Below are 26,493 nucleotides of genomic sequence, written 5' to 3'. Positions count from 1 at the left end.
ACAGTCTTTGGCATCCAAAGACCTGCTATATGCTGAGTAGGAACTGTCCTTTTCATAATGCTGACCTTTTAACCTTGATTTTCATACAGATTTCTGGCTTCATACAGATTTCTGCAAAAAGTACATCGCATTCCTACTATGAAAAGTTATTGGTCATGTAATGTACCATTAGCACAGTAAGCAATGTTTTCATTGCTGGCACATTGTGTCATGGCATCCTGTATTACAGGTTCATAGTGTTTGGAGGATGGGAAAGTATGCTGAGTCACTGCCTTAATGATAATCACAATCTGACAATAGTGGCTCTAGTAGTAACCTTCCTTCAGCTCACTGTGCTGCATTACAACAGTTTTAATTTCACAGTCATGTATACAAATAAAAATGCTTTTGAAGACTGCCATATCTATAATAGGCTTTCACAAATTGTTACTTCCATGTGGAGTACACTAATCCATCCTAGGTATGCACTTGGAATGACCTGATGTCATATGTAAAAATTCCTCCTCAGGACACACTGTAAGATGATGACAATTTCCACCCTCTTTCTATCCCAGGATATATCTGAACCAAGTGAAACACTCAATATTGTCTTACAAGTTTTATTTACAGCAATTTTACTATCAGTAATAAGTCTCATATTAGAACATGAATATCTATTGAATGTGGTTTCATGAAAGACTTTTGTTCCGAGTTTTATTTAGACTGCTGGCCATAATCAGAATTTAGAGAAAACATGCATTATCATTATCATTCAGCCAGTGCCTAACTGCCTATGTGATAATCGCAAAGGCGGTGGCTGAGTGTTGACACACGCTAACATGTATGCAGTCCCCCCCCCCTTCTCATTCCAATCATGTTCAGTGGTCTAAACAAAACACAGAAGTAAAAGCCTTTTGTGGAACCACACTAAAAAGATATATAAGTTCTCATGCGAGACTTATTACTGATAATCATTACACAATTACAGTAAATAAAACTTGTAATGCAATACTAGTTAAAACATGCAGGTTTGCAGTCTTTGTAAACACAGAACAACATGCACAAAATGTACTGCTTTTTGCTGACAAGGAGGTCACTCGGCTGAGAGATATCCTGTGTGAGAAAAAAAGGGTGGAAATTGTTGTCATGTTACAGAACATTTTAGGGAAGAATGGTTGTGTCTGACATCGGGTTGTACCAACCTAAGACCTTGCGCCTAATAGGGATTAACGTATTTCAAGCAGAAATAACAATGATTCCTCAAAGCCCATTATAGAAATGGTCATACCCAAAAGTGGTGTTATTTGTGTAAATGATGGTGAAATTAAATTAAAGCTGTTGGAACACAGCCCATTGACCAGAATGAAGGTTGCTGCTAGAGTCATTACCTTCTGATCATTTATGACGCTGCAGTTGAAAACAGAAGACAGTCAACAGGAGATGTTCTGAGTCATGCCAAAATATGAAAAGAACTTGACAAAAAGTGTTCTTGTCACTAAAAAATATAAGTGATTTCTGCATATTTAATTAAGAAATCTGAAACAAAATTTGCCATCAGCCATTCAGCCAGTGCCTAACTGCCTATGTGATAATCGCAAAGGCGGTGGCTGAGTGTTGACACACGCTAACATGTATGCAGTCCCCCCCCCCCCCCCCCCCCCTTCTCATTCCAATCATGTTCAGTGGTCTAAACAAAACACAGAAGTAAAAGCCTTTTGTGGAACCACACTAAAAAGATATATAAGTTCTCATGTGAGACTTATTACTGATAATCATTACACAATTACAGTAAATAAAACTTGTAATGCAATACTAGTTAAAACATGCAGGTTTGCAGTCTTTGTAAACACAGAACAATATGCACAAAATGTACTGCTTTTTGCTGACAAGGAGGTCACTCGGCTGAGAGATATCCTGTGTGAGAAAAAAAGGGTGGAAATTGTTGTCATGTTACAGAACATTTTAGGGAAGAATGGTTGTGTCTGACATCGGGTTGTACCAACCTAAGACCTTGCGCCTAATAGGGATTAACGTATTTCAAGCAGAAATAACAATGATTCCTCAAAGCCCATTATAGAAATGGTCATACCCAAAAGTGGTGTTATTTGTGTAAATGATGGTGAAATTAAATTAAAGCTGTTGGAACACAGCCCATTGACCAGAATGAAGGTTGCTGCTAGAGTCATTACCTTCTGATCATTTATGACGCTGCAGTTGAAAACAGAAGACAGTCAACAGGAGATGTTCTGAGTCATGCCAAAATATGAAAAGAACTTGACAAAAAGTGTTCTTGTCACTAAAAAATATAAGTGATTTCTGCATATTTAATTAAGAAATCTGAAACAAAATTTGCCATCAGATTAAACTTCACTAACAGTAGTCAGTAAAATTTAGGTCCTGCCTTTTCCATATGGTGACTGCTTCTTCGAATACAACAAAGGAGCTGTAATTCTAACAAGGATCATGAAAAATTAGTACCATACTGGTAGTAATAAGCAAACAGACACAACTGTAAAAGGCATATTCTGTAGTAAATTTACTCAGTACTTCCGAGTAAAATGATTGGAACAGATAGGAAATGTTTTTCTGTGGAAGAAAAAACGATGAGTCTACAAAGTGTATATTCGCATTTTGGATTGAGAGTTCAGTTAGCAAGGACCATGGACTTTCTGCTTCAGCCCTGAACAAGACTGTGAGACAGTTTGAGACAGTCTGGTTTCATTGCAAAAAAGCATAAATACTGTCAGCCATCAGTATATGACCATTTAGATGAACTCATATCAGAGTGTTTTGAAGCACGAGAGCATTGGGAATTTCACTTCATGATAATATACTAAGAGGAAAGGCTCTTCAGTTTGCTGCCAAAAATGTGGTTCATCAACTTCACAGCATCGAATGCTTGGATCCGTTGGATTAAAACTTCTTATAACATTGTTTACAACCAACTGTGTATTGAAAGTGTAAGTATTGATAGTGAAACTGTGGACTAATGGAAGAAAGAAGTGCAAAATATCTTTAAAGTTGTGATCCAAAAAATATTTTTAATATTGACAAAACTAGTCTTCCTTATAACATGTTATGAAGAATGACCTGATGTTTTAAAGAAGAGAAATGCCATTTTGGGAAACTAAGTAAGCAGAGGGTAACTGCTTTATTTGTGATCAATGCTGATGGGTCTGGAAGTTTACTTCATTTGGTAGTTGGTAAATTTAAAAAGTCAAGGTGTTTCAGAAAATGTGAGAACTCGGCCCACTAATTATGATTCCAACAGCACTGCATGGATGACCAGTTCCTTCTTCACATCCACCATGCATGCATGCACTCGATGCTAAAATGGGGACAGAAAATATGAGAATAATGCTGCTGTTGACAGATGTCCAGCACCCACTGACAATCTGCTACTCAGAAATATTAAGTCAGTGTTCCTGCCTCCTAATTGTACAGGGAGTTTTAGCCATTAGATCAGGGACTCATCCATTCATTTTAATGGAAATATAGAAAAATACTTGTCCAGACTGCTGTATTTATGCACGATAATGGCGTGGACTCAATATCTATGACTATATCACTTTTATATGCTATGCATAATGTAGCCAAAGCAAGGATGATGTGACTCCTTTAACTATTTCTAACTGTTTCATGAAAGCAGAATTTAAGTTCACAGAAAACACACAGGAACTAGTTGAAGAAGATTCATCTGACCTTACAGATTTTTTTGTGATAGGCATATCATCTGTGTTTTAAGAGAATGTCGATTTTGATGCTTCAGTTGCCACTTCAGAGGTGCAAACAGTAGATAGAATAATCACCAAACATTTTGAACAAGGGAAGAGAGAGGTGAGTGGTGAAGAGGATGATGATTATGACCAAAAACCAGTTGTGCCAATTAGTACAGAAGCTACGGAAGCTGTTAAAATTTTTGGGCAGTACATTGGTAGCGCATCAGGTGTTGATGTTGCGTTTGATGCTTAGTATCCTGGGAAGAGACAAGCAGAGCTAATTGCTGTTAGAAAGAAACAAAAATAATTAATTATTTCATCATTTTTCAAATGGGCAAAATTTAAATTGTTTTGTTTCATATTTTGAACAATATAAAAAGAAGACAGGAAGAGAAATTTATTCATTTTCACTTGTAATGTTTCCTGTGATTTCTTGTGTTTTACACTTTTCTGAATTTTACACTTTTTTGGACCAGTCTGTTGGAAACTGTAAAAAAGGGGTTTTACCATAGTAAGAATGCTTGGCAGTGGTAAGATGTAGCCAATAAGTTGCTAGATGGAATAACTAGTTTCTGCATTTCTCAAAAACATCATTAATAACAAATCTGAGGGCCTTGGCACAGAAGGCAGTAAGTCCACATTGTAAGATAACAATCTGGCTAAGAGTAACCTATTAGGTCTTTTTTCCCCCTCAAATATGTTTCTTTTTGTTATGCTGTTGTCAAAGTGATTCAGTTATTTTATTGACTACCCAGGATGGCAATAAAAATGATAAATGTAAAGGAATCAAGGATATTTTCTTTTTGGTCTTTAAATGTCATGCCAATAAAAATGAGACTGGTGGATACTGACAATCCTGAAGTACAACTTTTAGAAGAAAGGTGCCAGTCAACTAAAGGCATACACAGATAGGGGCAGATGATAACAGCTGCCACCATTACCACCTCCAACCCTCCCACTTTACCTTGCAGGGGTGGGGGTGAGGAGTTCTTCACAAATCAGACTTGCATCCCAACCAACAACACACCAGACATATAATTTTGGTGTAAGTTTTATGATAAGTAATGTCAGTTGGGCAAATGACAATGAGGTATCTGTTTGAAGAAAACCAGAATGTGTAATGGGTATTGACTAGCACCAAGTGCTCTCAGTCATTTGTTGTGAAATCCCTGAACTGTTTCTCTGTTCACCAGTGTTCCTCTAGAAACTGAAAATGTCGGATGGCTTTGGGTTCTAAACTCTGCCAGCGATGTTATACTTTTAGTTCCCAATACTTTTCTCAATATTTTCTCTCATGTTACCAGCCAATATCACAAACTTCTAAAACTCAAACAATGGAAACTCCAGGGTGGAATAATGATAGTATTTTGAAAAGGATAAATTGGCACTCACCATATAGTGGAGATACTAAGTCACAGACAGGAAAAACAAAAAGTCTGTTAAGTAAGCAAGTTTTCAGTCAAAAGACCTTCTTCTGAAATAGACAATATGCATGTTCATGCAAACACAGCTCACACATGAAGGAGAGAGGGTGGGACAGTTAGGTGCAGATGGAAGGTGGGGGTGAGGGCAGAAAAAAAAGAAAAGTAAAGAGAATATGGATGCATTGGTGGAATAGAAGACTGTGCAGTGCTGGATTGGAAACAGGGAAGGGGATAGGTGGGTGAGAGACAATGATAATTGAAGGTTGAGGTCAGGGCAGTTACAACAATGTAGGATATATTGCAGGGAGTGTTACCACCTGCACAGTACAGAAAAGCTGCTGCTGGGAAAAAGAATCCAGATTGTGCAGATTGGGAATTGGTCATTGAAATGAAGAATGTTGTTTTGGACAGCGTGCTCAGTAACAGGATGGTCCATAGTTTGTTGGTAGCCATTCATGCCGACAGACAGTTTGTTGGCTGACATGCCCTCATAGAACACAGTACAGTGGTTACCACTGAGCTTTTATATCACATGACTGGATTCACAGGTAGCCCTGCCTGTGACGGAATAGGTGATGATTGTTGCCTGGCTCATGGAATCCACCCAAATGGCATTACCATCAAATCGCCCATCTCCATCTGCAACCCCTCCTTCTACAATGACCTCCATATGTTCAGATTCTGCCAGTCCTTAGCCCTCACCAAAACCATGTAAATCAGGCCAAAACCTCATTACAATACCTACTGTCCATCTGTAAAATTGTCCTGCCCTGCAATCCCAAATTATTGTATCCCACCTCTCATACTGAAATTCTTGCCCTCCAGGAACTAAAGCAGCATGCACAATGTCACCTCAAAATACTCTCCAAACGGTTCACCAGTTACTCCTGCCTTGGACTACTCTATTCCATACAACAGGCTCCGAACTTCCTCTACATCCCAATACATCTGAGAAACTCTGCCTTGCAGACCTACATTTGCCATGCCCTCAAAAACTCACTCCAACTGATTTATAGGATGAAGAACTTAAACAGACCCAAAACACATTAATGAACCTTTCCTCCAAAACCTTAGTCCCACAGAAGTATCAGACCTTTCCAAAGGCCTTACCTTTATCCCCACTCCCAGTCCCTACAGTAGAAATCCTTTTTTTCCATGAACCCTACCAATAAATTCAACCCAAAACCAATGTGTTTGACTCAGTTCATTCCTCAAACCAACCATGATCCACCCTCACTGCCCCCAAAGCACTCCCTGTTAACTTTCCAAAATTACTTAACCTTGAACCCTGACTCACCATAATTCCCCAAATCCCTCAACATGCAAGCTAACTTTACATCTGCAGAAACTAACCTTACATCCCCAGATAGAACTGCAACCCACCACCTAAACGCTGATCCTGACCTTGTAATCCTACCTGCTGACAAAGGCTCCATCACTGTGGTTTTAAACCATGAGGATTATCTGGTGGAAGGAATCCACCAGCTTTCAGATTTGTCCACCTAAAAACCCTGCCATAGTGACCCCAGTCCAGAAATCCAACAGGATTTCCAGTTGCTCCACAAATCCTTAAGCCCATCCCAGAATCTCTTCCCTGAGTCTCTCTCTCTCCTTATCCCTACCACTCCCCACAATGTTACATTGTATATGCTTCCTAAAGTCCATAAATCCAACCACCTAGGACGCTCCATTGTGGCTGGTTACTGTGCTCCCACTGAAAGAATTTCTACTCTCATAGACCAGCACCTCCTGCAACCTACACTTCTAAATAAAGGACACCAACCATTTCCTCCATCGAATCTCTAAAGTTCCTGCTCTTTTACCACACAGTGCCCTGCTCATTACTGTTGATACCACTTCCCTTTATACTAACATCCCTCATGCCCATTGCCTTGCCATTATTGAACAGTATGTTTCCCAACACCCAACAGATTCTAAACCTAAAACCTCCTTCCTGGTCACAATGACCAACTATATTGTCAGCCACAATTACTTCATCTTTGAAGATACCACATACAATTAAATCTGTGGTATAGCAATGGCCACCCACATGACACCAGCCTATGCCAGCCTGTTCACCATCCTATGCTAGCTGTTCATGAGGCATCTAGAGGAATCTCAAAACCCCTCACCTGATTCATGTTCATTGATGACATCTTCATGATGAGAATTGAAGGTGAGAATGTCTTATCCACATTGTTCCGGAGCCGCAACACGTTCTCCCCCATTTGTTTCACCTGCTCATTCTCAATCCACCAAACCCGTCTTCCTCAGTGTTGACCTCCACCTCAAAGATGGCTAAATATGAAACTCTGTCCATATCAAACCTACCAACCACCAACAATACCCCCAATTTCACAGCTGCCACCAATTCCATACCAAGAAGTCATTTCATATAGCCTAGCCGCACATGGCCATTGCATCTGTAGTGACGAGCAGACCCTCTCCAAATGTACCAAGGTTCTCACTGATGCCTTCCCAGACCCAAATTACCCTCCAAACCTTGTATGAAAATGGACCTCCAGTTCCTTATCTCTCCTGTCATCCACCACCTCCCCAAGTCCCGCTATCCAGTCGCATGACTGAGTACCAGCCAGGACTGGAGCAATGGAATCACATTCTCTACCAGGGTTTCAGCTACCTCTCATTGTGCCCTGCAATGAGTAACACCTATCCGTTATCCTTCCTACCAGTCTCTGGGAACTCATAGTATTCCACTGCCCACCTAACATACACAATATCCTAGCCCTTCACTATTCCAGCCCTGTTCCCAACCCCTCATCCCATGGCTCATATCCCCTTGTAATAGACCAAGATCAAAACATGTCCATACATTCTCCCTCCAACGCCTACTTCAGTCCAGTCACAAGCATCACCTATTGCATCAAAGTCAGGGCCACCTGTGAAACAGTCCATGTGATCTAGAAGCTAAGCTGCAACCACTGTGCTGCTTTCTATGTGGGCATGACAACCAACAAACTTCCATCTGCATGAATGGCCACCAACAAAGTGTGGCCAAGAATCAGCTTCATTTCAATGATGGCTTCAAAATCTATGCCATCTGGATCCTTTCTACCAGCACCAGCTTTTTCTCCATTGTGCAGGTGGGAACTCTCCGTGCAATATATCCTAAATTGCCGTAATCCCCCTGGCCTCAGCCTTCATTACTCACTGTCTTTCACCCACCTACCCCCTACCCTGTTTCCAAGCCAGCGCTACACAGTCTTCTATTCCACCAATGCATCCACATTCCTTTTACTTCTCTCCTTTTTTGCCCCCTTTCCTCCATCTGCATCTAACTGCCCTACCCTCTCTCCACCACATCCCTGTATACTCCCACGAGCAGCATTTTACCATACCCCACCCCTACACTGCTATCCCTCCCCCTCCTGTCACCAGCCTCCTCCTTACCCCAACCACCCAGATTGCTTGCAGTTTGGCCTCAGTTGCCAGAGACAGTGGTCACGTGTGTGTGAGCAGTGTTTGCATGAACATGTCTATTGTATATTTCAGAAGAAAGCCCTTTGGCTGAAAGCATGATTGCTTAACAGTCTTTTTGTTTTGCCTGTCTGTGACTCAGTATCTCCACTAAATAGTGAGTATCAATTTATCCTTATCAAAATATTGTCATTATTCCATCCTGGATTTTCCATTGTTTGAGTTTTAGTAGTTTGTGATACAGACTGGTAACACGAGAGAAAATATTGAGAACTGAAAGTATATCATCAGTGGCAGGTTTTGGAACCTAAAGCCATCTGAAATTTTCAGTTCTAAGGTAAACTTTGGTGAACAGACAAACATCATCTTACACTAACCAAATTGGAAACGTGGATGAAGATTACAAATTGAGGACTTTGCTTGGAAACTATCATTGACAGCGGATGTCATCCATCTCTGAAGAGTTGAAAATTGAACAGTGAACCTAAATCACTTTTTGAGCACATTTAAATTGTAAGATGAAAAAATCACACATTTTACTTTTAATTATGTACTTCAATTTAGCAAGTGCAAATTAGCAAGGGCCATTTGGATCTTCCCATCCTATAACAGTTACCCTGAAATTCCAGTGTAGGAACTTACTCATCTATATTTCCTTGCATCCCACCATCCATGTGCATCATTAACAACTAACCATTTTTCTCATTGGTGTTATTTATTATATTTATTTCATACTATTTTACCTTTATATTTGCCTCTTTCTGTCTCTGTGGTTTTTCCTTCTCTTCTTTATACTTTCCTCATATTTCTAATTGTACTATTCACTGTACTTTTCAGTCTACATGCTTTAAAACTAGGTTTAATTTATCCTGCTTTTAACTGTTTTTATTGGCAAGTATTTCGAATTTTTCCTTCAGAAGATTGCCATCTGTTCTACCTTGTTGCAGTTTTACAGTTTTCTCCTTGAATTTTACTTTTCAGACAAACAAGTCTACTTGTCATGCAAAACTAATCTCCGCTAATCTGATTAAATTCAATTATAAAGCATAGGTCGTATTTCACAGACAAACTTTTGACAAGAGAAATGAAATAAATCATCTTACTTTTGTTCACTTCTGAAATAAATAATTTAGAACTTGTCTTAGTTTCTAAGTTGAAATGTTTCTACCTTTAAATCAGGCCTCAAATATAAAAAATTTATAAATAAACCAGTCTTGCCATACCACAGTAAGCTGAAAAAAGTAATTTGTTGTGAACTGATGAATTCAGAAACTATTCCTTCTGTTATGTGATGTAGAATAAAATGTTTAGTATTAGCAAGTTACTATAAATTTGCTAATTATACTTCCACAGGGAATTTCTGGGGCAAGCATGGATGAAAACCGACAAAGCGACGAAGGCACCACATATCCTACTCATGACTAAGAGATTTAATGAGGTAAGATTTGCCTTTGGAATAACTTTTAAGGCCTGACCTTCATATGTCCCTTAAGGAAACACCAGAAAGGCATCTGTATCTGATATGTAAATCTAAATTTCTAGCAAAACAGAAATCAGTTACCAGTGCTACTCAGTGACTTCATTACTCCAGGCCATTGTACGAGGTGGTACAGGAGTTCCTAACGTTCCTGGCCTTGAAAGTTTTGTTGATAGAGACATTATTGCCTACCGTACCTATCATATTGGAGAACTTGCAAATAAAGACTTTGGAAAATCTGTGTATATGTCCCCATCCCCATTGTCTTTGTATACTCGTAATAAGAGAAAAATATCTGTAAATGAGTCTGTATTTATTTGGATTAAAGGCAAAGGTGTATGTGAATATGTAAAATTTGTTGGAGACTGTACTTTGTATTTTCATAAATAAAGTGATCTGTAGCGTAGCTGAGAACCGGACAAGGGTACATCACGAACCGGGGGCTCAAGGAGGCAACAGCATGTTCCATGTTAAAGTTCTTATCAGTTTGGACTTTGGACCCGCGCGCTCTCTCTCGCACTCACGCCATGCTTACGTAATCACGCAGCGTGGCGGCGCGCCAGCAGCGGATGGGAGCACCTAGTGAGGCTAGTGCTCCCGTCCGGGATAACGCTCTGCTGGCACTGTGAAAATAATCTAAAGTCCCCACGCTGACGCACTACTAAGGCTAGGCAAAATTATACCTTCACTTTTCCATGCTTTAGCTGCATTAGTTTTTTGGTCAGTGATACCTGATTAATATTTATTTATTTTTTATTTATTTCCTTGTTATTACTATCTTCTCCAGCAAGCTATTCTTAGATAGTCGGTAGGTTCACAAATATTTATAATTGTTTCAAGTTTACAAAATATCTATTCTTGTGAGTGACCTTCTACCTAAGTCCTTAAGAAATCTGCTCATATCTCCCATGATTTAGATAACAAATAGCTCTTTGGGAAAAAAGAATGAAAAGTAACTGTGTGACTATCAAGAGCACAGATGGTAAGGGAGTATGAAGCAAAGCTAAACAGGTACAATGAATATGTAGAAGGGTTCTACAAGGGAAATTTCATAAAAATATTATGAAAAAAGAATAGGAAGCAGATAAAGATGAGATGGGAGATATAATAGAGCCAGAAGAATTTGACAAGGCACGGAAAGGCCTAAGTCAAAACAAGACCCATGGAGCAGACAGCATTCCTCAGAATTATTGAGATTGTCAAGAAAGCCAATCATGATAAACCTATTCAACCTGATGTACAAGATATATGAGACAGGTGAAATGCCTTCACATTTCAAGAAGAATGTATGATGGCATTGACTGTTTGCATTGACAGGGCCAGGAGTGTGGACACAAAAAGCACTGAACAAGTGTATCTCTTTGGAGGTTATTGTTTTCAATGATTGTTTTGGTGTATAAAGTGTGCTCTATTTACACTTTATGTGCAAGAATTAATAAAGTGTTAAAGTGTATGATTTGTAGCCTCAGAACACATTTTTAGAAAGTATCCAAATAGGCCACTGAACATACCTACAAAATTATATCTTTGTCCGAGATATTGTTTAGAAGATTGAGCTGTGTAAAAACGAAAGTGCAGGATGAAAATCAAAGATCTCTACAGATAAAGATGAAATATGTGTCCAAATATGTGTGAAATATGTGTCACATATACACACTCTGGCAAATCCACAGGTAAAAAGCTCCTCCTGAGTCATTGGATTAATTTCAACCGAACTTTGTAGGCATATCACTTAGTAACTGGAAGGAAATACTTTTGGGGTAAGAATGACCAGTCATCTAGTGAGATGGGGGTGATAACTTGAAGAAAGGAGGAAGGCAGGAGGAGATGGACATAAAAAGGGGGGGGGGGGGGAGGAGATAGAGCCAGTCCAGAGAGATGGGGAGCAGGAAATGGATGTAGAGAGGAAAGAGGATGAGATGGACGGTGAGAGGGTGAGAGGAGGAAGGAAGAGATGGACAGAGATAGTGGAGAGGAAGAGGTGGACAGTGAGAAAGGGGGCGATGAGTAGATGGACAGAGGATGAAGAGGAAATGGAATAACAGGATTGGAATACATACCTGGGCAACACCAGGTACTCAGCTAGTTTATAAATATAATAATAGAAGGAAAAACATTTGAGCATGTGACACAAAAGAAACAATGAAAACTGTGCTAGGTTTTGATAAATTTGTTGTTGAATTAGAATACATATACACATTCTACTTCTCCTGACTGCCATCCAATTCCAAACCCATTACCTCATTCTGAAGGCATATAAATAATTACATCCCCACACCTAACTATGCCTGCTTCAAGGGAAAGATATATAAACAAATTCACTGCAGACCGTGGGCATGCACATGGGACCCTCTTATTCCAATCTGTTAATGGGCCATGTAGAGGAAACACTGTATGAGGTGGCACAGTGGTTAGCTCTCTTGACTCACATTCGGGAGGATGATGGTTCAAATCCACTTCCGGCTCTCTAGATTTAGATTTTCCGTGATTTTCCTAAATTGGTCAAGGCCTTGAAAGGGCACAGCCGATTTCCTTCCCCATTCTTGAAACAATCTGATCTTAATGCTCCAGCTCTAATGGCAACATTGTCAACAGGACATTAAACTCTATTCTTCCTCCCCTCCTTCTTCTAGTGGAAAAAACTTCCAAGCCTTGCAAAGTCCCAAACCTCTTGTCTGGCTCAGGTTCACTGATGATACCTTCATGTTCTGGACCCAGAACAATATACTCTACCCTCATTCTCCCACAGCCTCAACACCTCTCCCATTTGCTTCAGTTCATCCTCCTCAGCCCAATGTGCCACCCCCCTGAACACTGATCTCCACCTCTGATGGCTCCATTCATACTTCTACATCTATGTCTATATCTACATAGATACTCTGCAAGCCATTCTATGGTACATGACTGAGGGCATCCTGTACCACTACTAATCATTTCCTTTCCTGTTGAATTTGCAAATAAAGCGAAGGAAAAACAACTTCCTATATGCCTTTGTACGAGCCCAGATTTCTCGTATCTTATCTTCATGGTCCTTATGCACAATGTATGTGGGTAGCAGCAGAATTGTGTGGCTGTCAGCTTCAAATGCCAGTTCTCAAAATTTTCTCAATAGTGTTCCTCAACATGGGTATGACCTTCGGTCCAGTCATCCACATTTACCATTCCTGAGCATCTCTATAACACTTTTGTGTTGTTTGAAGATACCGATAGCAAATCTAGCAGCCTGCCTCTGAATTGCTTTGATGACTTCCTTTAATCCAACCTTTTACAGATTCCAAACACTTAGACAGTACTAGAGAATAGGTCACACCAGCATCCTATGTGCAGTCTCCTTTACAGATGAACCACTTTTTCATAAAATTCTCCCAAAAAACTGAAGTCTACCATTCATGTTCCCTAGCACAATCTTCATGCACTCATTCCATTTCATGTTGCTTTGCAACATTATTCCCAGGTTTTTAAATGGTGTGACTATGTCAAGCAGGACACTACTAATGCTGTATTGGAACATTAAGGGTTTGTTTCTCTTACTAATCACCATTAATTTAAATTTTCCTGCATTTAGGGGCTGCTAGCATTCATCAAATCAATTGGAAATTTTGTCTAAGTCATCTCGCATCTTTCTACAGTCACTCAACTTCAACAACTTACCATACATCACGGCATCATCAGCAAAAAACCACAGATTTCTGCCCACCCTGTCCACAAATTCTTTTATGTATATAGAGAACAACAGCAGCACTATCACACTTCCCTGGGGCACTCCTGGCAATATCCTTGTCTCTGATGAACACTCACCATTGAGGACAACATCCTGGGTTCTATTATTTAAGACATTTTTGAGCCACTCACATATCTGTGAACTTATTCCTTATGCTCATACCTTTCATTAACTGCCTGCAATGGGGCACCATGTCAAAAGCTTTCTGGAAATCAAGAAATATAGTATTTGCCTGTTGCCCTTCATTCAGGGTTTGCAGTACATCATGTGAGAAAAGTGCAAACTGAGTTTCACACCAGCAATACTTTCTAAAACCATGCTGATTCATGGACATATGCTTCTTGATCTTGTTGTTGTAGTTGTGGTTTCAGTCCAGAGACTGGTTTGATGCAGCTCTCCATGCTACTTTATCCTGTGCAAGCCTCTTCATCTCTGAATAACTACTGCAACCCTCATTCTTCTGAATCTGCTTAGTGTATTCATCTCTTGGTCTCCCTCTACGATTTTTACCCTGCACACTTCCCTCCATTTCTAAATTGGTGATCCCTTGATGTCCTACCAACCAATCCCTTCTTGTAGTCAAATTGTGTCACAAATTCCTCTTTCCCAAGTTCTATTCAGTACCTCCTCATTAGTTACATGATCTACCCATCTAATCTTCAGCATTCCTCTGTAGCACCACATTTCGAAAGTGTCTTTTCTCTTTTTGTCCAAACTAATTATCGGCCACATTTCACTTCCATAAATGGCTACACTCCATACAAATACTTTCAGAAAGGACTTCCTGACATTTAAGTTTATACTCACAGTTAACAAATTCTTTTCTTCAAAAACGCTTTCTTTGCCATAGCCTGTCTGCGTTTTATATCCTCCCTGATGTGGCAGTCATCAGTTATTTTGCTTCCCAAATAGGAAGACTTATTTACTACTTTAAGTGTCTCATTTCCAAATCTAATTCCCTCAGCATCACCTGATTTAATTCAACTACATTCCATTATCGTCATTTTTCTTATGTTGATTTTCATCTTATATCATCCTTTAAAGACGCTGTCCATTCCTTTCAGCTGCTCTTTCAGGTCCTTCCCTGTATTCTGACAAAATTACAGTGTCATGGGCAAACCTCAAAGTTTTTATTTCTTCTCCATGGATTTTAAATCCTACTCCAAATTTTTCTTTTGTTTCTTTTATTGCTTGCACAATACACAGATTGAATAACATCGGAGATAGGCTACAATCCTGTCTCACTCCCTTCTCAACCACTGCTTACCTTTAGTGCCCTGCGACTCTTAAAATTGCCATCTGGTTTCTGTACACATTGTAAATAGCCTTTCGCTCCCTGTATTTCACCCCGGCCACCTTCAGAATTTGAAAGAGATTATTCCAGTCAACATTGTCAAAAGGTTTCTCCAAGTCTACAAATGCTAGAAATGTAGGTGTGCCTTTCCTTAACCTATCTTCTAATGTAAGTTGTAGGGCTTTCTCTTACAATTATTTCCCCAGTCTGTGTTCTCTAGTTATGTTCTCTGTCTTCGTTTTCCTAATATTTTTTTCCAGTCCCCTGTTACAATTACATTTTCATCCCTCTGAGTGGTTGGAAGAAAATAATTTATCTTGTCATGCAGTCTTTCTGTGACATCATAAGCTACAGACATAGTAAGCTTAAAAAATTTTAACTACTGTGGTGGGAGTTTGCCTTATGTTTATCTTGGCTACAAACAGGCCTGGGTGTATGATACTTCTAAACAGGTGCTCCCCCCCCCCCCCCCCCCCCCCCTCCCCAACATTTGAGATAGGACATCAAAAATTTAAAAACAAATCGAATTTTCAAAAGTATGTTCATTTTGTAGTGCACATTTTTCTGAAGAGTTTGATATCTAAAACATGTATGTTTGAGGAAATGTAAGACACGTTATTTGCTCTTAAGTGTGACAAAGTGCAGTGCCACGCCTCTTCACACAGCATTCCTCTATCACACATCACTGTATTTTGCTCTGTGGAATTCAAACGTGTACAGTTGGTAATGGAAGCCATCAAACCTATATTCAGGACAGTATAAGTTAAAAGGTCATGTGGTGCCTCTCCTGCTCCCTGTCAGACAGTTTGACATCATACCTCCATTTAAAAAAAGTCACAATTAATACTGAGTGGGCTTATTTGTGACTGGGAGAATAAGAACTCTTCAGAAAATTTGCTCTCTTTATTGCCTATTAGCTAATAATTTTCTCTTTTGTGTGACATAAAAGTAATAAAGACAAGACACAAACAAGACAGTACACATTTCTTCAGTCCTTAGATCCCAGCGTTTTTTTCTCTCTAATCTTGCTACAGCTTTACATGGTGTGCTTTCCTTTCTGTGAAAGAATCTATTGCAAACTTCCAGTTTGCTGGAGTAGCTTGGATCAGCAACTTCTGTTAATCAGTAGAACAAAAACCAGTCCAAGTTGCAAATTTTTGCTTTTATTCATTCAGTGATTCATTCAGGCTGAGACCCATTTTCAAATGAGCATAACATAGTTGAAAGTGGCATTTCTGAAAATGCACTTTAAATGTTCATGGCACATGTTTGACATCTCCAGAAATGTCATTTTCAACAGATTACTGTGTGCACTGTAAATGTTAATTGCACATTTTTGACATGTTTGGAAATGCCATTTTTGACTATGTTATGTTGATTTGACAAAGGGTCTCGGCTTGAAACTAATCGTTGGATGAATAAAAAGCAAAATTTTGCAACTTGGAGTGGCTTTTCACTCTACTGAGAATTTATTACCTCATCAAAGTTCATCAAATATTTTGTTACAAGAAAAATCAAGATGTCACTGTCTAATACTGAAAAAGCTGTTAATACAAACAGTACCCAAGACTGGTGTGGTTCCTCAATTTGATTACACCTATTTTGTCACTGTCTGCTACATAAAATGAAATAGGCCTTTGTAATATTGCAGCAATTGTAAAACACACCAAGTAAGCAAGACTATTTGGCACAAATGGTCATTTTTATCTACCTCATTTACAAAAATAACACGACAAAATATAAATCATGAAGTACCAATATCAAATGCCTATTAGACATACTACAAGTGAATAGTTTTAGAGTAGGAAATAGTATTACCTTTCATTCATACGCTCCAGTCTCTCGGCCATCAGATCGAAAAGTACTATAGTGCATGTCATTTACGACGGTGGCCGAGTTTTGGTTCGTTCTGCGCATCTGACATCACAAAGCACAGTCAGCCAATGAACAGAGAACAACATTGCCAGTGCTCAACTGCAGTGCAGAGCATGGACGAGTGGCTTCAGTTTTAGAAATGTTCAGTCATAAATAAAGTAATTGAAGAAAAGCAATGTCTTGATAGCAAACTTTCTTTTATAGAAAGTTTGGAAAAAGCATTCTTTATACCAATTGCTTCATATACTATTAATTAATTAAACCAAACAAGCAATAAGCCTCCCAATTGAGGCAATAGCAAGGAAAGGTGTTTGTATCGTTCTCACGAACCGCTTTTTCGCAATAACGAACAGCGGTAATTGTTTATTTCCTATTGTACTTCGACGAAACGTGAATAATTCATAGTCATACCAAGTGTGTGTAGGTAATTTGCATGATATTTTACAGTCCTCCAGGAGATCATTTGAATGATGAGCGAAAGGTTCTGAGTTCAAACCTTGTTCAGTCCATAATATTTTCTTTATTTAAAAACAATATCGAAGTGTCTTACTTCATGAATTTTATTCATTTGAATGTAATTTTTTGACATTTCTAGTGCTTTGTCTCTTCATTATAATCATAAGTTTTCAGTTTATCTAATTTTGGCCTCCAATATTTCTTTTCACAGCAATTAAAAACAATGAAAAGGCACACATACAATATTCATGTTATCTGTTTTGTTTGTATATCTTCTCTTCTGCAGTCGCTGTTTTACTATTCATATTGAGATATATTCTTTGTGACAGTATTAAAAGTATTATTTAGAGCAGAATTTCGGCTCATACGTTGCCAAGCTACTTGATTGTCTGACACAGTTCTTTGCTTCGCTGCTTTGGCAACATCATCATATTCAATGTTTTCGTCAACTGATCTATGTTTTGGCAAGTTTGCTACCCGTTGTGACAAACACAAATTGTTTGCGCACTGCGCCTCACTGACAATATATTTTAGTTTCTATGTCTTATTACCAGAACATTTCTCAATATTACATACGACACCTATCTGGTACTTAAATTAAATGAGGTATTGTTATACAGTAAATTTTATATGAAATGTAGGTATCTTGTCCACATTTCATTCTCAACATTGTGGCAACTAAAATCGACCATACGGGAAGTATACGATATGGACTTTTACCTCTGCAAACTCTTCAAAATTTCATGCAATGGTTTATTACATTCAATGCTGTACAGTAACTGCATTGAACATCAAAACAAAATTAAATCATTTTTGGGGGGAAGGTATCAGTCAAGATGTTGTTTAAAAATCAAATTTTTGGGCCAAATAGTTTTTGTGAAATCGAATGATAAGTGTGTCAAAGCAATCAGAACACCATGTGTCAGCACAGGCGAGCAGTGTAGTGATGATAAAATCGCGCACAGCGCGGAATGCGGCGAGCACGTCTCTGTAGCAGCGAAAAGGTTAATGCGGCCGTGATGGATTTACTTCATGCGCTCCCCCGTAAACTAAGTTTGCAAACTATACTATACTATGGTGCTGCTTCTCTTGGAGCGTGTGTTGTTTGCAACTGGCAATTCAGCAATCTCCCGTGTCTGCGTGAGCATGTACGAGCCACCAAGATAAAAGAATTCAACTATAGTAGTACAAATTTTGTATGTAAATTTGGAATCATCGTATTCTTCCATATAATTTGTGTGATGTTCCCATTTCTTCTCCTTCCTGATTCTAAAAAACCATCTTGTGATCAGTAATTCTGTAACTATTCCTGCCATTGTTTATTCTCTGTTTTTCACCAACTTTGCTTAGGAGTTAATACGTATTCGTACAACCAGTGACTGTACAACTGGCCATTAGTAGTGTAATGATCTGGCAAAAATTTCTGTGAAAATTTCACTTTACTGGGTATACACCAAGTAGATAATATATAATATTTTGTATCTGTTATTCCTGTTAGTCTTTTATTTCCACACTGGTAGTCGGAATCTGTGAATTTCGCCAATGATTGTAACAATGCTTATGATTCACACAACCAATCATACACATAAACAAATAGCGATTGATATTCACCCATTTGGGTTTTTCAGCTCAGCTTGTATAGCCCCATCCCCTTTTTTCTGAAGGAAAGTTTTTATTCCAGATGCGACTGGGATTTCCCTGGCAGAGACATATCACATACATTATGCATGCTTTCAAAAATCAACTTATCATTCATTCAGAAATCAACTTAGAATGTGTTCAGAAATGTTCAAATCAACAGGGATGCATTTCAAAATCATATGAACAATCCATAGATCAACATAGCTTAGATGCTAGGTGCTTTGTGGAAAAAGATATTTTTCTTCAAGGACGTGAATTTGACGCCCCCTGAAATTACCACCTGGGACAGATACCCTGACTTTCCTCTTTATAGATCTGAGCCTGGCTACAGAAACCTCCAACAGTGCTCTTTGTGGTTAGAGAAATAAGTGTAAGAACACACCGGTCACTTGAACTGTTTCAGTCTACACATAGCCTAAGTAGGTAGTGATACAAACATTTTATTGGAACTACATGCTAGGGAGGCTAATTAGTCATCAAAGATAAACTGAATAAATTTTTCAGGCATTGGATAGTTAGCTAATGTGTGCAAAAATTGTGGTCTCCATGAGCATATGATTCAGTGTGACCTTATAGAAAATTTACAAGACACACAATGCAGAATTGAATCTCTCACTTTTTGTAAACATTTGCTTTTACCAACTATGTCAGTTATCCACTATATCACACCAACTCAAATTCTCAATATCATATGTGTGCCTCCAGTTTTTTCAAGCATGTGTTAAGCAGTAAAGAACCACATTTCCTATTAAAACAGCATACTTTTCTGTTGTAGCCTCAAGTGTTGTTCCCATATCTAACTGTTCTTTCTGTTGTCCCTCTGCTAACATACTGGGTGAGATTTTTGAGCTTTTGTTTGTGGAATTAAAAAAGAGGTTGTTGATTTGAATCTCATGTCTGGTACAAATTTTCAATGGACACTTATGAAGCATCATATGGCTTTTCCAGGATTAGCAATCTGTTTTCTTTAATGTGAACAGAGGTATGTTCAGTTATATTGAGATATCCACTAGAGAGATATGTAGCCACAATATAGTAAGTTTATTTCTCACAACTTTAACAAAATCTTCATTGTTATAGAATGACAAAGTGGTATAGAGACATCAGAGCTGTATGTATCAGTCTGAAATTTCTTTTCTTTTTGAACATACTCCCCTTGTATAATTAAAACACTTATCCCATTGTTTGATGACTTGTTTAAAAGCCTGCAGCATAGGATTCTTGTGGCATCATTCACATCTGATGAGTGACCTCTCAGGATATAACAAGTTTATTTGATTCCATAAATTGTTGCAACCCATAAGACTCTTGTGTCCTGGGAGTAGCAAAATATCCCTAGACTGGGAAACAGTGTGCCATACTGGATCACCAAGGTGGTCAGGATGATCGTTGTTTGTGACTTTTTCTTGTCATGTGCTGTAGTCCTCCATCCAATTGACATGAATTTCCATGAAATACAGTTATAACCATATAAGGAATGAATTTCCCTATGGATATGCTCTGCAGACAGTATCTCAGCTCACAAAAGTTGTGTTGTTCCAGTTGGATGCACACTGCCATTTTTGTCTGACTGCAGATCATTGACCACTGGCTACTTTCCATGTGGCATTTGCTGCCATCTTCTAGATACATGTAGGTGCTTAATTTAAAATGATATACAGTATTCTCGTATTTAAAACTTACTTATTGACTCAACCTTCTATTACAGAAGTAAAATTTCTTCAAGTCTCAAATTAAAAAAGTTCCTCCACATGTGGAAAATAAACAGTAGTTCTCATGTGGCAGACAAAATTAAAGTTTCTGAATAAAAGAGGAAAAAACGAGGGGGAAAATTAATTTCCTCAATACATGAAACTAATCAGTTGATAAGTGCAAATGTAACACTCTTCGCAGGGTAGGGATGATGAGGAGGGGGGGGGGGGGGGGGGGGGAGGGGGGGAGAGGGGGAGGGGAAGGAATCATGAGGTCTGAATAAAGTTGAAGTTCAACTTAAGACACGTTCATTAATTCTTGCATTTGTAAATAAACTAAGTCAGCACTCTAGTTTAAGTCACCCAGTAGGGATAGAAGTACAAAATAAAGTCTTGGTAAAGTAAAAGCAGGAGAACTTTTACCAAGTTTCAGTTAACATGTCACTGATCACACTTAAAAGTCCAGACGAGGTGGCTGCTGGCTGTCCTAGAACATGGTGGCATAGTCAATAGTGAGGCATTGCTGAAATTTTCATGTCAGTTGCTCTCTGTGGTGGAACTGCTTTGCTAAGTTCATGCGCTTGCCTGAATAGCAGTCTCACGGTAGTATAGAAGCTGACCTATTTTTGGCTTTGCAGGAATAGGTGCGATACTCCAGCAACCTCTACTGTCAACATGCACACCACCTGGTGGCCTCACCGGAATGCTATTATCACCACCTGCTGGTGTGGCCATGGGGTTCTGGAACTCAGATATCCCATGATGTCTGTTTCTTTGGAGCAAAGCTCGTGGCAACCCTGACCACTTAGACATAGATGTGGTGCTCTCGACATCTGATGTCTGAGGCTTTTGCAACATTATTTAATGTGGCTGCAGATGAACGTAAATATGCCTTACGCATCTTCATCTACATCTACTCTGGAAGCCACCTTCGTAGTGTGTGATGGAGAGTACCACTGTCACTTCCACCCTTTCCTGTTCCAGTCACAAACTGTTCACAGAAAGAATGGTGTCGGTACTACTGAGATCTAATCTCTCTGATTTTACCTTCATGGTCTTTCCATGAGTTATTCATAGGACAAAACAATACTGAGCATCTTCATGATGCTTTTGTGCTCATTAAATAAGCCTGTAACAAAATGCGCTGCTCTCGTTTGGTTGTCCTCTGTTTCCTATCAGTATTAAATGGAACAGATTTCAGACTGATGAGTAATAGTCAAATATCGGTCGAACCTCCATTGTAGGCAAACTACACTTCCTGAGGATACTTCCAGCAAATCACTGTCTGACATCTGCATTCCCTCTGATTAGTTTTATGTTGTCATTCAAATTTAAATCAGCCTGTACAGATACTCCTAGATATTTTGTGGATAAAACTGCTTCCAGTGATTGCTCTGCAAACATGTAATCGTACAATAATGGACCTTTTTTGCCTAGTTATGCACTGTACACTATATTTGTTTGAGCTGAGGGTCAACTGCCAGTCCCAGTTCCAAGCGTCGATTCTCTACAGGTCTTCCTTCATTTTGCTTGATTTTCTAGCACTGCGACTTCTTTGTGCACAACAGCATGAGATGTGAAGGGCCTCGTGGAACTTGCAGTATTATCCACTAGGTCATTTGTATATACTATGAAAAATGGAAGGTTATTATAAATTCACTTTAGCTACATTAATTGACACATTGTCACAGTGCTCATACAGAAAGACTGAAAAAGTTTTATATTGTTGCAGACACACTTCAGATTTCTGCCATTAGAGCACAACTGTGAACAGTTAGGCAACATAGCAACAAGTACTGAGAAAGGATATGTTGTGCTTGAAGTGCTTTCACATGAGGGTACTGTAACAGTGCAATAGTGGTTCAGAATGAAGCTGACAAAGATCCACCAACTGTCAACTCCCTTCAGTGTTGGTACACACAGTTTAAATCTTCATGATACTTCTGCAAGGGGAAATGCAATGAGTGAAAAAATGGTTGACTGCATGTGGGAGAGTCTCGCACATAGTCTGCAGAAGTCAACAGACAAAACAAGCTGAGAGCTGAATGTACCACAACCGACCATTTGGAAGGTCTTAAGGAAACAACTGGAGCTGAAGCCTTACCACTTGCAATTGATACAAGCCCTGACTCCTGATGACGAAGTCAGATGCTTTGAATTTTTGGGACAGTTGCGACACCTTATGGAAGAGGATGGATTTGATGAGAAACTCCTATTCAGTAACGAAGCAACATTTTTCATGAATGGTACAGTGGATAGTTGTAATGTGTGAATCTGGAGAACAGAGAATCCCAATGGTATTGTGCAGAACATTTTCAGATTCTTAAAAAGATAATGAGTTCTGGGCAGTCTCATGGTTTAAAGGTCTGTGAAAAGACCATTACAGGGCATGTGTATCTGGACATGTTGGAAAATTGGCACATGTCACAATTGGAGACCTATAATGGAGGCTTCATCAGCCAATAGATTGGTGCTACTCCATTTCAATTATTATATTTGTGAATTCTTATACAGGAAATAGAAAAACTGATGGGTCAGTCATGGTGAGGGTGTTTATGCCTCCGTTACTAACAGACATACCAAACTGTGAGCTTGCATCAACGACAGTGCATTTTAACAGGTTTATGGGGACATGCTGCACCGAACATCAGACAACTTGGTGATTGACCTGATATATACAGAATCAGTAGGAGGGGCACAGAGCTTTTTGAGTTTTTCTATGTATGTGCAAAGCCGTGTGACAGTATGTCAGATAATATGACTGCAGCAATTCTGTCAAATTGCTTCAGTCATTTGTAATAACCTTATAATGATCTTATAACACTACCTTGAGGTATGCCCAAAATCACTTATATATCTGAAGATTTCTCTCTGTTGAGAAACAGATGATGTGTTGTGTTTCTAGGAACTCTTCAATGAAATCACAGCACTGGTCTGATATTCTGTACACTCATATTTTGTTCATTAGGCAGCAGCATGGAACTGAACCGTATGCCCTCTGGAAGTCAAGGAACATGGCATCAAACTGGGTCCAGTATCTATTGCTTCTGCATCTTGTAGATGGAAAGAGCAAGCTGGGTTTCACATGATCGTCATGTGTGAACAGAAAACATGTTCCAAATTCTACAAGAGGTTGTAATGGAACTGACAAATAGACATCATTTTGTTATACAGGGTTATTACAAATGATTGAACCGATTTCACAGCTCTACAATAACTTTATTGTTTGAGGTATTTTCACATTGCTTTGCACACACATACAAAAACTCAAAAAGTTTTTTTAGGCATTCACAATGTTCGATATGTGCCCCTTTAGTGATTCGGCAGACATCAAGCCGATAATCAAGTTCCTCCCACACTCGGCGCAGCATGTCCCCATCAATGAGTTCGAAAGCATCGTTGATGCGAGCTCGCAGTTCTGGCACGTTTCTTGGTAGAGGAGGTTTAAGCACTGAATCTTTCACAGAACCCCACAGAAAGAAATCGCATGAGGTTAAGTCGGGAGAGTGTGGAGGCCATGACATGAATTGCTGATCATGATCTCCACCGCGCTGAAAATTCAAAGCGTTTGACTTTGTCATCGGTGTCAGGGCTTGTAGCAATTGTAAAAAATAAGGCTTCTGCTTTAGCCTTTTCCGTAAGATTTTCCAAACCGTCGGCCGTGGTACGTTTAGCTCCCTGCTTGCTTTATTCGTCGACTTCTGTGGGCTACGCGTGAAACTTGCCCGCACACGTTCAACCGTTTCTTCGCTCACTGCAAGCCGACCCGTTGATTTCCCCTTACAGAGGCATCCAGAAGCTTTAAACTGCGCATACCATCGCCGAATGGAGTTAGCAGTTGGTGGATCTTTGTTGAACTTCGTCCTGAAGTGTCGTTGCACTGTTATGACTGACTGATGTGAGTGCATTTCAAGCACGACATACGCTTTCTCGGCTCCTGTCGCCATTTTGTCTCACTGCGCTCTCGAGCGCTCTGTCGGCAGAAACCTGAAGTGCGGCTTCAGCCGAACAAAACTTTATGAATTTTTCTACGTATCTGTATTGTGTCGTGACCATATGTCAATGAATGGAGCTACAGTGAATTTATGAAATCGCTTCAATCATTTGTAATACCCTGTATTATACACTAAAGTTGTGTTAAAAAAGCTTTTGCTTAATATAATACTGAGTTAGGTGTTGCAATCAATAATCGATATTGGAATTGTATGTTCTTTGTAGCTTATGACCGTGATCTTTGGTCTACAATGGCTTTTTGGCCACTTGAGTTTTGCCTGCAGTTGAGTGTAGTCGTTTTTTGAATTTTGGCAATAAATGTGTGTTTTTGTTACAAATAAACTGTGGAATACTGTGTCATGATTTCGATAGTCCAATATATTTTTTTAAAAAAAACCACACCTTTCCTTGGTCCCAGAGCAGCAAAGGGCCTAGACAACGAGAAGCCACATGGACAATGCAGACTCAGCAGCATCAACAAAGGAGACCGCATGGCCAGCTCTACTATAGTACTACACAGCCATTAGCCACACCGTAATGGTGTCCTTATGGAGATAACTTTCCCAGCACAGTAGAGAGGGTTCATGACAAGGTCAACATCAGAGATAAGGGGCAGAAATTTTGTGCATTTGTTTGATGAACCTTCTTGTGAATGGGAATGACCTGCATCTTTTTCCTATCACAAAGAATGCTTCACTTATCCAATGACTTACAGTGCATTGCTGTCAGGAAAGGAGCTAGTTCTTTAATATACTCTATGTAGAATCGCATGGGTTTCATGGTATACACGCCAACATTGCAACTGGAGGATGAAAGTACAGAGAAAGTATATGTTTTGAACAGATAATTTGATATGCAAAGGGAGATGAAAATGTAATAATCATGGGGGATAGTAATATGGCTGTAGAGAGTGGAAGTAGAAGAAAGAGTTACCAGAGAATAAGGGCTTGGTAGTAGGTAAAAGAAAGGTGAAAGACTAATTGAATTTTGCCATAAATCAGTCAGTAACAGTGAGTACTCTGCACAAGAGGAGGAAGTGTGCAAGGAAAGGGCTGTGAGATATGGGAAGATTCCAGCTCACGTCATGGTCAGCCAGTGATTCTGAAATCAGATATTGGATTGTAAGGTGTACCCAGTTCGAGAGCAGATATAGAGACTAGTCAGGAAGAATCAATGCACAAGGAGGTAGTATATGGAAGTACAAAGGAAATGCTGAGTCATAGCTAGGCACTACATAAAGACTGTCAAACATGTAACTTTCGGCAAAAAGGACTTCATCAGAATTAGACAACATACAAAACCACAGTCTCTCATTGCTGAGGCCAGACTACGAGCAGCAGCACTCTGGGTGGTGGGAGTAAGGAGGGGCCTGGGGTGGGGAGTGGGAGGGTTAGCAGTGTAGGGATGGGAGACAGCATACAGGGATGAGATGGAGAGAGGGTAAGGCAACTATGTGGAGTCAGAAGGCTAGATGTGGGTTGGGGGAGGGGGAGTTCAGCAGAAAAAAAGAGAGGAAGACTGTTGATGCATTGGTGTAATGGAGGGCTGTGTAGTGCTGGAGTAGAAACCGTGAAGGAGGTAGGTGGGTGTAGGACATTGACTAACAAAGGCTGAGGTCACAAGGGTTGTGGGAATGTAGGATATACTACAGAGGGACTTCCCACCTGCACTATTCAGAAAAGCTGGTGCTGTTAGCAAGGATCCAGATGGTACAGGCTGTGAAGCAGTTATTAAAATGAAGAATGTTGTGTTAGTCAGTGTGCTGAGCAATGGATGGTCCAGCTG

The 26,493-nt window shown here is 39.5% G+C and overlaps 1 protein-coding gene across 1 annotated transcript in view; it reads left to right on the top strand.

Moving 5' to 3' along the window:
• The window catches only part of LOC124622752 (ras-specific guanine nucleotide-releasing factor 2-like), an 898,440-nt gene that overhangs the window by 694,102 nt on the left and 177,845 nt on the right, over positions 1-26,493 (top strand). Inside the window, exon 22 of the mRNA XM_047148541.1 lies at positions 9,914-9,998. Within this exon, the coding sequence (XP_047004497.1) occupies positions 9,914-9,998 (85 nt within the window). The remainder of the gene's footprint in view (positions 1-9,913; positions 9,999-26,493) is intronic.

The sequence above is a fragment of the Schistocerca americana genome, chromosome 7, assembly GCF_021461395.2.
Source record: "Schistocerca americana isolate TAMUIC-IGC-003095 chromosome 7, iqSchAmer2.1, whole genome shotgun sequence".
Taxonomy (NCBI): domain Eukaryota; kingdom Metazoa; phylum Arthropoda; class Insecta; order Orthoptera; family Acrididae; genus Schistocerca; species Schistocerca americana.
This window is presented reverse-complemented; position numbering and strand designations above follow the sequence as displayed.